General features: G+C 41.1%; 1 protein-coding gene across 1 annotated transcript in view; it reads left to right on the forward strand.

Moving 5' to 3' along the window:
• Positions 1–15,194, forward strand: part of NFE2L3 (nuclear factor, erythroid 2 like 3) — a 33,619-nt gene that overhangs the window by 14,341 nt on the left and 4,084 nt on the right. The window contains exons 2-3 of the mRNA XM_018047079.1: positions 6,768–6,935; positions 15,021–15,104. Coding sequence (XP_017902568.1) covers positions 6,768–6,935; positions 15,021–15,104 — 252 coding nt within the window. The remainder of the gene's footprint in view (positions 1–6,767; positions 6,936–15,020; positions 15,105–15,194) is intronic.

Genomic DNA, 15,194 nt, shown 5'->3' on the forward strand with positions numbered 1-15,194 from the left:
TTTACTCTGTGGTTGCAGAGGAAGAAGAAATAACCTGTAGCTGAGATTCCTACTCTGTGACTTTTCCTGCCTTGGCCCTTTGGCTCCACGTGCTTCCGTCCTTAGGAGAACTCAGGCTTTCTCTCCTGTCTCGAGTCTCTCCCCTACTCCTGGCTAGGACTCTTCCCTTACTGTCTTCATAGTCGCCACTTGTTTCATACATAACGTTGATCAGAGACTGAATGGGAGAAGGTGAGTGAAAATGCTACTACTGTTCAGTAGTAGACCCCAGTAGAAAAGACCCCAGAAAAATGGACAGAGACCACAAAGACTTCACAGAAAAGGAAATACAAATGCTTTTAAACTTGTGAAAGATGTTCAGCTTCACTCATAATAAGAGGAATAGAAATTAAAACTATAGCGAGATGCCAGTTTTCATCTATCGCATTGGCACGTTTACTGGTAGGAGTGTAAGTTAATTACCAGAAACATTTTCAGAGGGCCATTGGGTAGAATCCATCAAATTAAAAAATGCATGTATGTGTTGACCTAGCATACATTCTAGGAAGTTATTTTACTTAACACATGTGCAAAGAAGTATGCATAAGGACATTTAATTCTTTTTCTTTTTTAAGAAAGGATTGGAGACAAATACCCATCATTAAGAAACTAATCAAATCCATTGTGGTGACAGGAACGTATTGGTTGCTCTTCTCTGTACACAGCTCTTTCTGTTTTTAGATCTCAGCTAAAATATCACTCCCTGGAGAGGTCTTCCCTAACCACTTGTATTTTGGGCTTCCTCTCCCTTCAAATCTAAGCTCTGAAGAGGCAATCTAGACTTTTTCACTGTTGTGAAAAAGCATCCAGTATACTATTTGGCATTTAATATGTATTGATTGAATGAGTGAATGAATAAGGAAAGCTGCATGATATCCTTACTGATGAAACATTATGAGTAAAAAATAAGAATGGCAGGTGTGACAATGTGATGTAATATGTATTTAGTCCTCATCTGCCCCCACCCCCAACCCCTATGTGGCAGAGCTCCCAAAGACCTTGGAATTTCCTAAGCATGAGAGCGATGGGAGCATCTTTTGTTACAGTATTTGGTCTCTCAGTCCTCAGTTCTTGAAATAGTTCCAGAGCCCTGAAGGTGAAAGGAAGGTTTTCCTATTTATAACATGCCCCTTCTAACCACACCTGACTTACAGGGTTGTTTTTTGTTTTTTTGTTTTTTTTTTAATATTTATTTGGCTGTGCCAGGTCTTAATTGCAGCATGTGGGATCTAGTTCCCTGACCGTAGATTGAACCTGAGCCCCTTGCATTGGGATTGTGGAGTATTAGCCACTGAACCACCAGGGAAGTCCCTTCATTCTGTTGATGAGGTAGCTTTGGGAAATCCCCCTAAAGATGGGGGCTGTTGCCAGGGGAACCAATCACATGATGAGAGGATTAGAACTTTAAATCCCCCACCCTCCCACCCAGACCTCTGGGGAAGGGAGGGCAGCTGTAGATTGAGTTTAGTCACTAACAGCCAATGATCAATCAACCATGCTTATGTAGTGATTCCTCCATAAAAAGCCAGAAGGAGGACTTTGGAGATATTCCAGGTTGGTGACCACATGGAGGTGCTGGGAGAGTGGTGCAGGCATGGCAACTTGTGACCTTTCCACAGTCCTTGCTTTTAGGCATCTGTTTGTTTCTGAGTTGTGTCCTTTTGTAATAAAATGGTAATCTACTGAGTAAAATGTTTTCCTGAGATCTGTGAGCCACTCTAGCAAACTAATCACACCAGAGGAGGAGGAAGGTTATGGGGACCTTTAATTTATAGGCACTTGGTGGGAAGCACAGGTAACCACCTAGACTTGGAACTGACCTCTGGAGGGAGAGAGCGAGCAGTTTTGAGACTGAGCCTTTAACATGTGGGATCTGATGCTGCCTCTAGGTAGATAGTGTCAGAACTAAATTAAGTTATAGAACACACAGGTGGTGTCACAGAACTGCTAGGTGTATGAACAGCCCACACATCTGGTGTCAGAAGTGAAATAGTAGACCATGGAGAGTGGAGGGACGACACTGTTTTCCTTTACATCCGATACCATCATCATCATTGAGCAGTATTCTGAAAGCATGAGCAAAGCAATGAGACGAGAAAATGAAATCAATTTAAATCGTGAGAAGGAAGAGGTGAAAAATAGTAAAGCAATTGACATGACTGTATATACTTTGGGGGGAAAAATACAGATTAACAGGAATTATAATGGAAGAATAGTTTTTCTGAGATTACCTTCTGTGGTTGCCTTGGACAAAATGAGTTTGCCATGTAGGAATTTTAGGGGATAACTTTAGTTAGATATAATTTCAAACTTTAAAAAAAGTATATATCCTTTACTCAGATTTACCTGTTGTTTACATTTGGCCCCATTTGAGTTACCTGTTTATAATTACATCTATATACACATACAGTTCTTTCATTCTGAAACATCTAAGAAAGAATTGCAGCCATTATGTATAGGACTTCCTAGTATGGTCTATAACCAGTTAACCAGAATCAGGAAAATTTAACATGAATCTAAGACTATAATCTATTGTCCATACTCAGATTTCATCTATTGCCCTAGTAATATCCTGTGTAACTACTTTTTCTCCTGAGTCTGCATCTAACCCAGGAGTACATGTTGCATTTACTGTCAAATCTCTTAAATCACCTTTAAGATGGAAAAGTTCTTTCAGTTCTTGACCTTTAGATTTTGGAAGACTATCAACCAGTTATTTTGTAAAGTGGCTCCCAATTTTGAATTGTCTGATGTTTCCTCATTACATTGAGATTATGAACACCACAGAAATGGTATTGTATCCTTCATATTGTGTCAGGAGGCATCTTGGTTTATCGCCATATTGTGACGATAGATTTGACCGCTGGTTTATTTTTCTTTTGAGCTTATTTTGTGTTGGGGTGCAGCCAATTAACGATGTTGTGATAGCTTCAGATGAACAGCAAAGGGACTCAGCCATACACATACATTCTTCCCCCAACCCCCGCAGTGACCCCATTCAGGCTGCCGCATAACATTTGACCACTTGGTTTAGATGGTGTTTGCCGGGTTTCTCCTGAAGGGTTATTATTTTTCTCTTTGTAATTAAAAAGTAATCTGGGGTGATACTTTGAGGCTACTTAAATATTTTTATTTTTCATCAAGTTTTTATTCCCTAGTTTCAGCATTCATTCATGATTTTTCTAACTCCATCATTCTCCTTCTATATTTATTAGTTGCATTCTACTCTAAGGGAGATATTTCCCTTTTTCCTCATTTACTTGTTTATACTGAAATGAACTTGTTGGTCCTTTTATTTAACACATTTATTGAATTATGATCCATTATTATATGACATAATAGGATTTTTAACCTGTTTTCTGCTTCTTGCCATGTGATTTGTGGTCATACAGAATTTCTCTAGCTTCCATTATTCTCCCGAGTTTTAAGGCAGGGCATCTTACAGACTTTTGTTACCGAGCTCTCATACACTGAAAGTTTCCTTATGGGCTTGATCTCGTTAGGTATTAGCTGCTGGTTTCCTCTGTTATTGTTTATTTATGTATTGTTATAGATAACATTCTCATGTTTGCAAGTTTATGTGTCTCTCTACATGTGTTGTATTAATTCTGATATTAAGGAAATGGCAACCGACTCCAGTGTTCTTGCCTGGAGAATCCCAGGGACCGGGGAGCCTGGTGGGCTGCCATCTCTGGGGTCGCACAGAGTTGGACACGACTGAAGCGACTTAGCAGTAGCAGCAGCATAGATAACATTCTCATGTTTGCAAGTTTATGTGTCTCTCTACATGTGTTATATTAATTCTGATATTACAGACTAAGGAGACCTTGCTTCATGGTTCTAAAATAGATCCTGTGATTTAGAGGTTAGATGCTCCTATGCCCACCAGCAGCAAATTTATTTGTAAACAAAGTTAACTGCCTCAGGAATCTAGAATTTTGAATTAGATTCTCTTAAGGCTTAACAAAAGAAACCTTGGCAAAAGATTGAGGTTGAAAGAGTGATGACCAGTCTTATCTTTTCCCTTTTTCCCTGAATTTAGATGGGAATCAGTGTTTCAGTTGCAGAAAAGAGCAAGACTATGGAATCTCACTCATCAGAAATTGCATACAAACTCAGGATGTTGTATCTAGGAGTTCATCTGTTCAACAGCTATTATTAAGGGTCTGCTGTGTGCCAGGCTGTGGTGTAGGCAGAGGGCATACAGCAGGAATCAAGCAGAGTCCCTGCCCTCAGGAAACTTGCATTCTAGTGGGACAGATAAACAAATATAATAACATGTTCGATTCAGTCGCTCAGTCTTGTCCAGCTCTTTGCAAGCCCATGGACTGTAGCACGCCAGGCCTCCCAGCCCATCGCCAACTCCCAGAGTTTACTCAAACTCATGTCTATTGAGTCGGTGATGCCATCCAACCATCTCATCCTCTGTTGTCCCCTTCTCCTCCCACCTTCAGTCTTTCCTAGCATCAGGGTCTTTTCAAATGAGTCAGTTCTTAGCATCAGGTGGCCAAAGTATTGGAGTTTCAGCTTCAGCATCAGTCCCTCCAATGAATATTTAGGACTGATATCCTTTAGGATGGACTGGTTGGATCTCCTTGCAGTCCAAGGGACTCTCAAGAGTTCTCTAACACCACAGTTCAAAAGCATCAATTCTTTGGCCCTCAGCCTTCCTCATAGTCCAACTCTCACATCCATACGTGACTACTGGAAAAACCATGGCTTTGACTAGACGGATGCTTTGTTGGCAAAGTAATGTCTCTGCTTTTTAATACGCTGACTAGGTTGGTCATAACTTTTCTTCCAAGGAGCAAGAGTCTTTTAATTTCATGGCTATCGTCACCACCTGCAGTGATTTTGGAGCCCCCAAAAGTAAAGTCTGTCACTGTTTCCACTATTTCCCCATCTATTTGCCATGAAATGATGGGACCAGATGCCATGATCTTAGTTTTCTGACTGTTGAGTTTTAAACCAGCTTTTTCCATTCTCCTCTTTCACTTTCTTCAAGAGGCTCTTTAGTTCTTTTTCACTTTCTGCCATAAGGGTGGTGTCATGTGTGTATCTGAGGTTACTGATATTTCTCCCGGCAATCTTGATTCCAGCTTGTGCTTCCTCCAGCCCAGCGTTTCTCATGATGTACTCTGCGTATAAGTTAAATAAGCAGGGTGACAATGTACAGCCTTGATGTACTCCTTTCCCCGGAACCAGTCTGCTGTTCCATGTCCCATTCTAACTGTTGCTTCCTGACCTGCATACAGATTTCTCAAGAGGCAGGTCAGGTGGTCTGGTATTCCCATCTCTTGAAGAATTTTCCAAAGTTTGTTGTGATCCACACAGTCAAAGGCTTTGGCACAGTCAATAAAGCAGAAGTAGATTTTTTTCTGAAACTCTCTTTTTCGATGATCCAACAGATGTAGGTGTTAGTTACTGTGTGTTCGAAGGCTGATGGGAATTATCCAGTAGACAAGGAAGTATTGTTGACACAGAAAAGAGGATAGGGTAGCAGAAGCAATGTCTTGAAGCACACGAGCTACTTGTGATAGAGGATGTGAACAAGAGATCATTGAGGTAGGAAGACCAACATCTACAGTGTCAAGAATTTGGTACAGTGAACAGAGAAGCAAGTAGAACCAAGTGGGCCATCAGCACATTAGCCTCCTTTTTCTTCTGCTGTTGCTTTGATTTCTCTCCTTGTTTTAGCATCTGTGTATTTACATTTCTTTGACTTTTATTTTCTTTTTAAAGATGAACATTCCTATGGTTTAGAGTAGGGGGCAGTAATGCTGTCCTTGAGTTAATCCAGCATGTTTTGTTGCTGGAAGAGAGAAATTAAAAACAGATCCTTGGAAAGAATTTAAGAGACCTTGATGTTATTGGGCCATTGGGCTTCCCTGTGGCTCAGATGGTAAAGCGTCTGCTTGCAATGCGGGAGACCCAGGTTCAATCCCTGGGTCGGGAAGATCCCCTGGAGAAGGAAATGGCAACCCACTCCAGTACTCTTGCCTGAAAAACTCCATGGACTGTCGCCTGAGGAGCCTGGTAGGCGACAGTCCCTCAGGTGACAGTTCATGGAGTCGCATAGAGTTGGACACGACTGAGCTTAGTGGGGAAACAGTATACAGAGAATTTTTAATGTAATTGGAAGTATCAGAATATATATTATATGCTAAATGGCAACTGTTTGAATGTTCAGAAGAATTCTCTAGCCTTTTAATTATCTGTCTCCTTTTAATTATCTGTCTCCTAAGTTAAAGGTGAAGGACTCATCTGTATAAATAAACACAGTTGAAAATATCAATGGAGATGTTAGTTTAAGCTTTTATCATTAAATTTTTTTCAAAATAAAAATTTATTTACCTTTTTCCTGATTGTAAAAGAAATACATGTTTGTGGTAAAACATTCAAACAGTATAGAAATGTATAAAATGAAGTCAACTCTCTTTACCCTCCTTGAAGTCAGGGGGTTTATAAATGCAAATAATTTACATTATCCAGATCAGAACAGCCTGTCTCACAGTGAGTTTTTGAAAAGAACAGGACACAAAACTGACCTTTGTTTCAGAATTAAAATGTTTCTTTGATACCAAAATAATGAAATGTCAGTCTTAGCTTTCGACTTGTGGGTTTTCCTGATCACTGAGCAGTAAGTACAAAACAGTTTTACAGATTTTACTTATTTGATAAAGTGTGGATTTGTACTTAGCACATTTTGGGGTTGGTCCTTTTTATAGGAGAATGAGGTATTAAGAGGTGTGAGTCACAGTCCCCAGCATGAAGAAAATGAGCAAAGATCATCAACCCAGAAGGAAAAATCACTACAGCAGAAGAATGAAGATGAAAATAAAGTAGCAGATAAGCCTGCCTGGGAGGCAGAGAAAACCACTGAGTCTAGAAGTGAGGTAAGCATGTCGGAATAGTCCAACCATACTATTTTGGCTTTAAGGTAGATTTTAGGACTTTTGACAGTTTGTGTTGAGAATGGATTTTATATGTGTGCCTTACTAGAAGTAAATTTGATATATGAAAATACATATTTTTTAAAATTGTGGATGTGGTTATTTGGTTTAGAAAGGAATCAGCCATAGACCATTATATCTGGTTAAACTCTCACACACCCGTCTAGAAATCTGCTAGAAGGTTTAGTTGTGTTTGCAAGGGATGTAGAGATGGCTGGCATCCTGAACCCTGGAATCTTCGATCAAAACCAGCCACTTTCAGAAGTAGTAGACAGGTTGGCTAGGTCTGGGAAAGTAAGGACAGGGCCCTACAGGGACATCACCCTGAATCCGGTTGGAACTTGGGCTCACATCCTCGCTCAGTCTCCTGGTACACCATGCTCACTGGGCATCCATGAGCCCACTTTGCATCTTTGGCCTAGGTGGAGTTGGATAGCCTCATTGACTCCTTGCAACTAATAACCACACTCATGAATATCAGAGAGAGTGGAGAAAGGTGAACTCCAGGAGCCAGGCTGAACTCCTTCCTTCTTTAACATGGGACCTAATCTGGGTTCTACTCAGCAGTGACAAGTCTGGAATTCCAGAGAGCTTTAACCACTTGGTACTTCCCCTGGCAGGTGGCACCCTTGCAGGTCTTGCCCTGATGGGGCTCCCCGCCCTGCACTGCCCCAGGTGGAATTTGGGGCTGTGCCTTGAACACCCATGGAGGGTAAAGAGTACTATGCCTTGGCCCTTCTCAGGCAGCCCATCATCACTGCAGCCTTGACTTTCTAACGTCACCCTGAATGTAACATGATTGGCAGAATGAAGCCTGAAAACAGTTCTGCTCCCTCTGTTCACTCACCACTCCCCTACTCCTCCAGCCTGTTCTAACCTGTTTTAGGGAACTAGTTCTCCCCTGCATGCTGGGTGAAATCTGGGACAGGCCATATGCTAGATAATCAGACCAAAAACCTCTCTGCTCATCCCAGTGCAGCCAGTTGGTAGACAGAACCAGTGTAAATTCTCAACAAGTCTGTAGTTTTCCCACTCTTATCCCTGCTGCAACCTCAAAGCCTGGCAGGGAGGAAAAGGGTGTGTGTGGCCTGCTTCTTGGGTTTCCCCAGTTCTTCCTCCCTTGTTTGTTCAGCCATCTTCTCTGAAGCTGAGGGTGTGATGGGTGGTAAGAGCTCAGAAAAGGTGTTCCTTGACTGTTGCCAGTCTGAAAACTGGTTTCCCTGGACCGCAGAATATATTTAAAACCACTTCCCTGTTGGTTAGGCACTCTGATTTTGCAGGTTCTTTGGAGACCCCTACAGGAGTCCCCTACAGCTGGGAGTCTCTCACTGTCCTTCTCAAGGACACATGTACCTCCACCTCAAGTGGCCTCTCAAGCACCTGCTGGTCCTGGAAAGCTGCACCTCACCTCCTTTGTCAGTCATTTCTCTAGTTGCAGCCCATGCTTGGCCTCTTGCCCTTATTTTTCAGGCAAGCTCTGGATGCTCATCTGTTGTATTCCCTCAACACACCATGTTTCTAAGTGGTCTCTTTGAGTCCTTTTTAGCTAGTCTTTAGATGATGTGGAGTTCACCCCCAAGGAACCCCTTCCCATTTTCACTTTACCTCAGGCTATTCAACCCTTTTATTAGCTGCAGTTAAATGAGGTCCCACTGCAGCCTGGCATTTCGCTGTAACATGCAGAGGTGTGCCCAGCTGCCTGCTTTTACACACGGGTATTCTCCCCAGGCCGTGTGCTCCTTTGTAATCCGTGTACTCGCTATGTGGCTTCACCACCTCATTACGCGCACACGTGCGCACACACACAAATGCCAGAGGATTGTCACATCAGTGCCAGTGAGTACTGAAATAACCATGTCTTTTTTGGAGACATTTCAGACCACTTTACTGAGTGCCTCACGGACCATCTTTTCTGAGGCGAAAGATGTCCTCAGACTGGTCTTACTGCCACTTCATTCATGCTGTTGATTCATTTTTTTCCTGGGTATGTCTTTGCAGTTATACCCCTTCACAAGGCTTCCCAGAAAAGTAGGACCTTATTTTCTCCTTTTTTGAACTGCCTATAGTAACTCACTCACTGCTAGGTAACAGGCACTCACTATTTAGAGAGCTTCCTTGGAGAATTTAAAATATTTCACTGCAGACAGACATCAGATTGGACAAAACTGTCTAGAAACACCATCACTTAACAGTGTGGAATTTGTGCCTTGGTTCTTAATTACCAGACTCAGCTACATTTTTCTACGTCCATGTTTCTGTTTTGTGTTTAAATTACACTTCTTGTAGGAGCTTCTAACAAAGCAGAAAGGAGTTATCTGTGGCCACATTGAATCACTGGCATTTGAGAATGTTTAGGATGACTGACATAATTTACTCATTAACAGTGACTTCCTTCCAGCTGCACTGCAAGCCTAGACTGCTATTAATGAAAACTAAATACACGAATATTTACAGGTTAACTGGTCTGAAGACATATTTTTCTCACTAAAGACAAGTTGAATTTATGTATTGTTGCATATTTTTAAAGGTAGAAAATGTGTCCATATTTTTTTTTAACATTCCTAGTAATCTCTGTTCAAAATACAGTGATTTCTTGGCCAAAAACAGAACTGATTAGGAAGGACTTTCATGTGAAGATGTAGGACTGCAGTCATTTAGGCCCTCAAGTAAAAGGTACAGGCCCATGGGATTCTGAAGAGAAGTGAGGGGATTTTCTTTGTAATGGAACGAAGGGCAGGCTTAAGGACAATACCAAGAAATAGGGAGACCCCTGTAGACTAGCAACTACCTGAAGCCAAAACCACCCTCACAGCAGAAAGGAACCTGGGGAAAAATACAGCTCAGTGAGAGTGGACATAAGAGGTGGTAATGTGGTAATAGTGAGATAATGGGTGTTTAAGGGACCCTGTCACTTCTTCCTTCCATCTTCCCATCTCCTGCGGAATCAACCAGAATGCTGGTTTTAAGGGGTTAGCTCCTCAGGCCTCCATCGACAGGCACTGAAGAGGAAGAAACAGGTAAAAAAGATCTAATGAGACATATTTCTTTGAATAGCCTGAAGGATCAGTCCATAATTCACTTTAAAGAGAATGATCTTTATACCCATATTTCCATGTTCTAAATATTAAGGCTTTCTTGTCTGCAAACAATGTTATTTACCCATAATTAAGGGTTGTTTTCTCAGGAATGAATATAGATTTGTGCTGATGTTACCCGTTCTCACACACTTGTGACCATCAGGTAAAATTTAGTCAATGGTTGGCCAGGACGATTGAATCAAGTTTCTGAAATTTCTTAATATCTTTCTTAGTATCATTTAAAATATCATTTAAAATCTTCACTGATTGGTGAAGAACTTTGCTACCCACTAAGGATGTATAATTTCCAGAACAAGAAACACTATCCACCAGCTTATCTTAAATATGTCTTACAACATCCAGAGACACACAGAAAGCCTTGAAAACATGGCAAACCCAAGTATTTGTACCACATACACAAAATCATGATATTAAAAGATGCTTGCTCCTTGGAAGAAAAGCTACAACAAACCTACACCACGTATTAAAGCAGAGACATTACTTTGCCAGCAAAGGTCTGTCTAGTCAAAGCTATGGTTTTTCCAGTAGTCATGTATGGATGTACGAGTTGGACCATAAAGAAGGCTGAGTGCTGAAAAATTGATGCTTTTGAACTGTGGTGTTGGAGAAGACTCTTTATGAGTCCCTTGGACTGCCAGGAGATCCAACCAGTCCATCCTAAAGGAGATCAGTCCTGAATATTCATTGGAGGGAGTGATGCTGAAGCTCTAATAGTTTGGCCACCTGATGTGAAGAACTGACTCATTTGAAAAGACCCTGATGCTGGGAAAGAGTGAAGGCAGGAGCAGAAGGAGACAAGAGGATGAATTGGTTGGATGACATCATTGATTCAATGGACATGAGTTTGAGTAAACTCTGGGAGTTGGCGATGGGCTGGGAGGCCTGGCGTGCTGAAGTCCGTGGGGTCGCAGAGTTGGACATGACTGAGTGAACACCACCATCACAAAATCAGTCCAGCTGATCTGAATCTTCAAAAAAGAAAACTCTTGAGTAAAAAGTTATGGGTGGGAGTTACACACAGCACAAGTCATGAATGTGAATTTACTAACATATAAAGACACCCCTTTGACACACCAGATACAGAAATCCTGGATGAGGCATAATGGATACTATCTTCAAATCAGGCACAAAAGCTGAAGCTATCCAGATGCCATGACAGAGGCTGGGTTTGAGTAGATCACAAGTCCATGCCTGTGGGTACCTGAGTTCCCTGCTTTAATAAAGACTCTTCTAGTTTAGGAAATGACAGCTAGGACACTTCTAGCCATGAGCTAGGAGACAGAGCAAGGAAGCTGTCCATCCAACTTTCGGAAATCAGACCACCACGTGTTGTGGATTCAGACTGCCGTCACGGTCAGGAATCCTGAGTCAAGAAAAGGTGTAGAAAGTGATAGAAAAACTGGTCCTTGAAGAGAAAAATATAAAACTGAGTTGGCAAACACTTGGTATGTGGCATTCCTATAGAAAATAGCTCTCAAAGATGAGCTTTTGCATTAAAAATAAAAGACAATGATAGAATAAGAAAATCTAAATTACTGCTAATAGAAGTCCTAGGAGAGACTGGGAAGTATGAAGCAGCAGTATTCAAAGTTTATGCCAAAATATTTCCAAAATTAAAATGATCTTATGACTCAGATTAAAGGGATACACAGAATCCCAAGCAGAGTAAATAAAAAATTAAGTCCCAGACCTATCACAGTGAAATGACAGGACAACAAAAACTAAGAAAATAAAACTACCCATGGGGGGAAATGGGTGAATTTAACTCAGATGACTATTATACCTACTACTGTGGGCAAGAATACCTTAGAAGAAATGGAGTAGCCATCATAGTCAACAAGAGTCTGAAATGCAGTACTTGGATGCAAGCTCAAAAAATGACAGAATGATCTCTGTTCATGTTCAAGGCAAACCATTCAATATCACAGTGATCCAGGTCTATGCTCCAACCAGTAATGCTGGAGAAGCTGAAGTTGAACAGTTCTATGAAGACCTACAAGACCTAGAACACCAAAAAAAGAAAAAAAATGTCCTTTTCATTATAGGGGACTGGAATTCAAAAGTAGAAAGTCAAGAAATGCCTGGAGTAACAAATAAATTTGGCCTTGGAGTACAGAATGAAGCAGGGCAAAGGCTAATAGTGTTTTGCCAAGAGAATGCACTGGTCATAGCAAACACCCTCTTCCAACAACACAAGAGAAGACTCTACACATGGACATCACCAGATGGTCAACACCAAAATCAAACATTATATTCTTTGCAGTGAAAGATGGAGAAGCTCTATACAGTTAGCAAAAACAAGACTGGAGCTGACTGTGGCTCAGATCATGAACTCCTTATTGCCAGCTTCAGACTTAAACTGAAGTAAGGGAAACCACTAGACCATTCAGGTATGACCTAAATCAAATCCGATTGTACAGTGGAAGTGACAAATAGATTCAAGGGATTAGATCTGATAAGAGTGCCTGAAGAACTATGGATGGAGGTTCATGACATTGTGTAGGAGGCAGTAATAAGACCATCCCCAAGAAAAGCAAAAAGGCAAAATGGTTGTCTGAGGAGGCCTTACAAATAGCTGACAAAAAGAGACACGAAAGGCAAAGGATAGAAGAAATGATATACCCATTTGAATGCAGAGTTCCAAAGAATAGCAAGGAGATAAGAAAGCCTTCTGATCAATGCAAAGAAATAGAGGGAAACAATAGAATGGGAAAGACTAGAGATCTCTTCAAGAAAATCAGAGATACCAAGGGAACATTTCATGCAAAGATGGGCATGAAATGGTATGGACCTAACAGAAGCAGAAGATATTAAGGTGGCAATAATACACAGAAGAACCATACAAAAAAGATGGTCATGACCTAGATAACCACAATGGTGTTATCACTCATCTAAGGCCAGACATCCTGGAGTATAAAGTCAAGCAGACCTTAGGAAGCATCGCTATGAACAAAGTTAGTGGAGGTGATGTAATTCCAGCTGAGCTATTTCAAATCCTAAAAGATGATGCTGTGAAAGTGCTACCCTCAATATACCAGCAAATTTGGAAAACGCAGCAGTGGCCACAGGACTGGAAAAGGTCAATTTTCATGCCAATCCCAAAGAAAGGCAATGCAAAAGAATGCGCAAACTACCGCACAATTGCACTCATCTCGCACGCTAGTAAAGTAATGCTTAAAATTCTCCAAGCCAGGCTTCAGCAATATGTGAACTGTGAACTTCCAGATGTTCAAGCTGGTTTTAGAAAGGCAGAGGAACCAGAGATCAAATTGCCTACATTCCTTAGATCAAAAAAGCAAGATAACTCCAGAAAAACATCTACTTCTGCTTTATTGATTGGATCAAAACCTTTAACTGTGTGGATCACAACAAACTGTGAAAAATTCTGAAAGAGATGGGAATACCAGACCACCTGACCTGCCTCTTGAGAAATCGGTATGCAGGCCAGGAAGCAAGTTAGAACAGGACATGGATCAGCAGACTGGTTCCAGATACAGAAAGGAGTGCATCAAAGCTATATATTGTTCCCCTGCTTATTTAACTTATATGCAGAGTACATCATGAGAAACGCTAGGCTGGATGAAGCACAAACTGAAATCAAGATTGCCGGGAGAAATATCAGTAACCTCAGATACGCAGATGACACCACTCTTATGGCAGAAAGTGAAAAAGAACTAAAGAACCTCTTGATGAAAGTGAGAGTGGAAAAAGCTGGTTTAAAACTCAAAACATTCAGAAAACTAAGATCATGGCATCTGGTCCCATCATTTCATGGCAAATAGATGGGGAAACATGGCTGACTTTTATTTTTGGGGGCTCCAAAATCACTGCAGATGGTGACTGCAGCCATGAAATTACAAGATACCTGCTCTTTGGAAAAAAGTTATGACCAACCTAGACAGCATATTAAAAAGCAGAGACATTACTTTGCCAACAAAGGTCCGTCTAGTCAAGACTATGGTAGTCTTTTTCCAGTAGTCATGTATGGATGTGAGTTGGACTATGAGGAAGGCTGAGGGCCAAAGAATTGATGCTTTTGAACTGTGGTGTTGGAGAAGACTCTTATGAGTCCCTTGGACTGCAAGGAGATCCAACCAGTCCATCCTAAAGGAGATCAGTCCTGAATATTCATTGGAAGGACTGATGTTGAAGCTGAAGTTCCAATACTTTGTCAACCTGATGCAAAGAACTGACTTACTGGAAAAGACCTTGATGCTGGGAAAGATTGAAGGCAGGGTAAGAGGACAACAGAGGAGGAGATGGCTGGATGGCCTCCCCGGCTCAATGGACATGAGTTTGAGTAAACTCCAGGAATTGGCGATGGGCTGGGAGGCCTGGCATGCTGCAGTCCATGGGGTCGCAGAGTCGGACACGACTGAACAACTGAACAGAAGGGGGTGGGGGAAGATTAGTTTACTATAGGTCTGTCATTTTATAACTAAATGCCACAAGACAGTGCTGAGGGTAAATATTAAGCCTGACCTAAGCATGAAGGCAAAATAATTCCAAATTACAAAGACTAGAGAGTTCATGAAGCCACTCTAGAAAACTATGAAATCATTTTTAACAAGAAACTTAACGAAACAATAGTGAATAAAGAGACTGATAAATCTTGGTAACTCTAAATACGTTTGACTGAAAATTACAATATCCTCTCAATCACTCTGGAAGGCTGGCTGGGGAGGGACAAAATAATGTGGAACTAAGATCACAAGCCAAAAAAATTGATGGAAAATTACTAGAGCAGGAATGGAGGAAGAGTTAAATGTTGAAAGCAGGATATTAAAATACAGTACTAAAAAAGGAACTATAAAAATTCCAAAATAAAGATAAATTCAGCTTGGATATGACTTGGTTATCCTTTCTAGATTAAGTCTAAAAGTCCCAGGCAACCACTTTAACCTTTTAATTTAAATGACTTTTTCTACAGAGATATCAAAATGGAACAGATGCATTTTTCTCTCTGGAAGACTTGTTTCAATTGCTTTCATCGCAGCCTGAAAATCTACTGGAGGTAATTAGAAACTTGGCTTTTACCCTTGCAGGAAAATATCTGCACTGACCTCCTTGTGAGTAAATGTTAACATTTTTACCTGGGATATAC

The sequence above is a fragment of the Capra hircus genome, chromosome 4 (assembly GCF_001704415.2).
Source record: "Capra hircus breed San Clemente chromosome 4, ASM170441v1, whole genome shotgun sequence".
NCBI classification, from domain to species: domain Eukaryota; kingdom Metazoa; phylum Chordata; class Mammalia; order Artiodactyla; family Bovidae; genus Capra; species Capra hircus.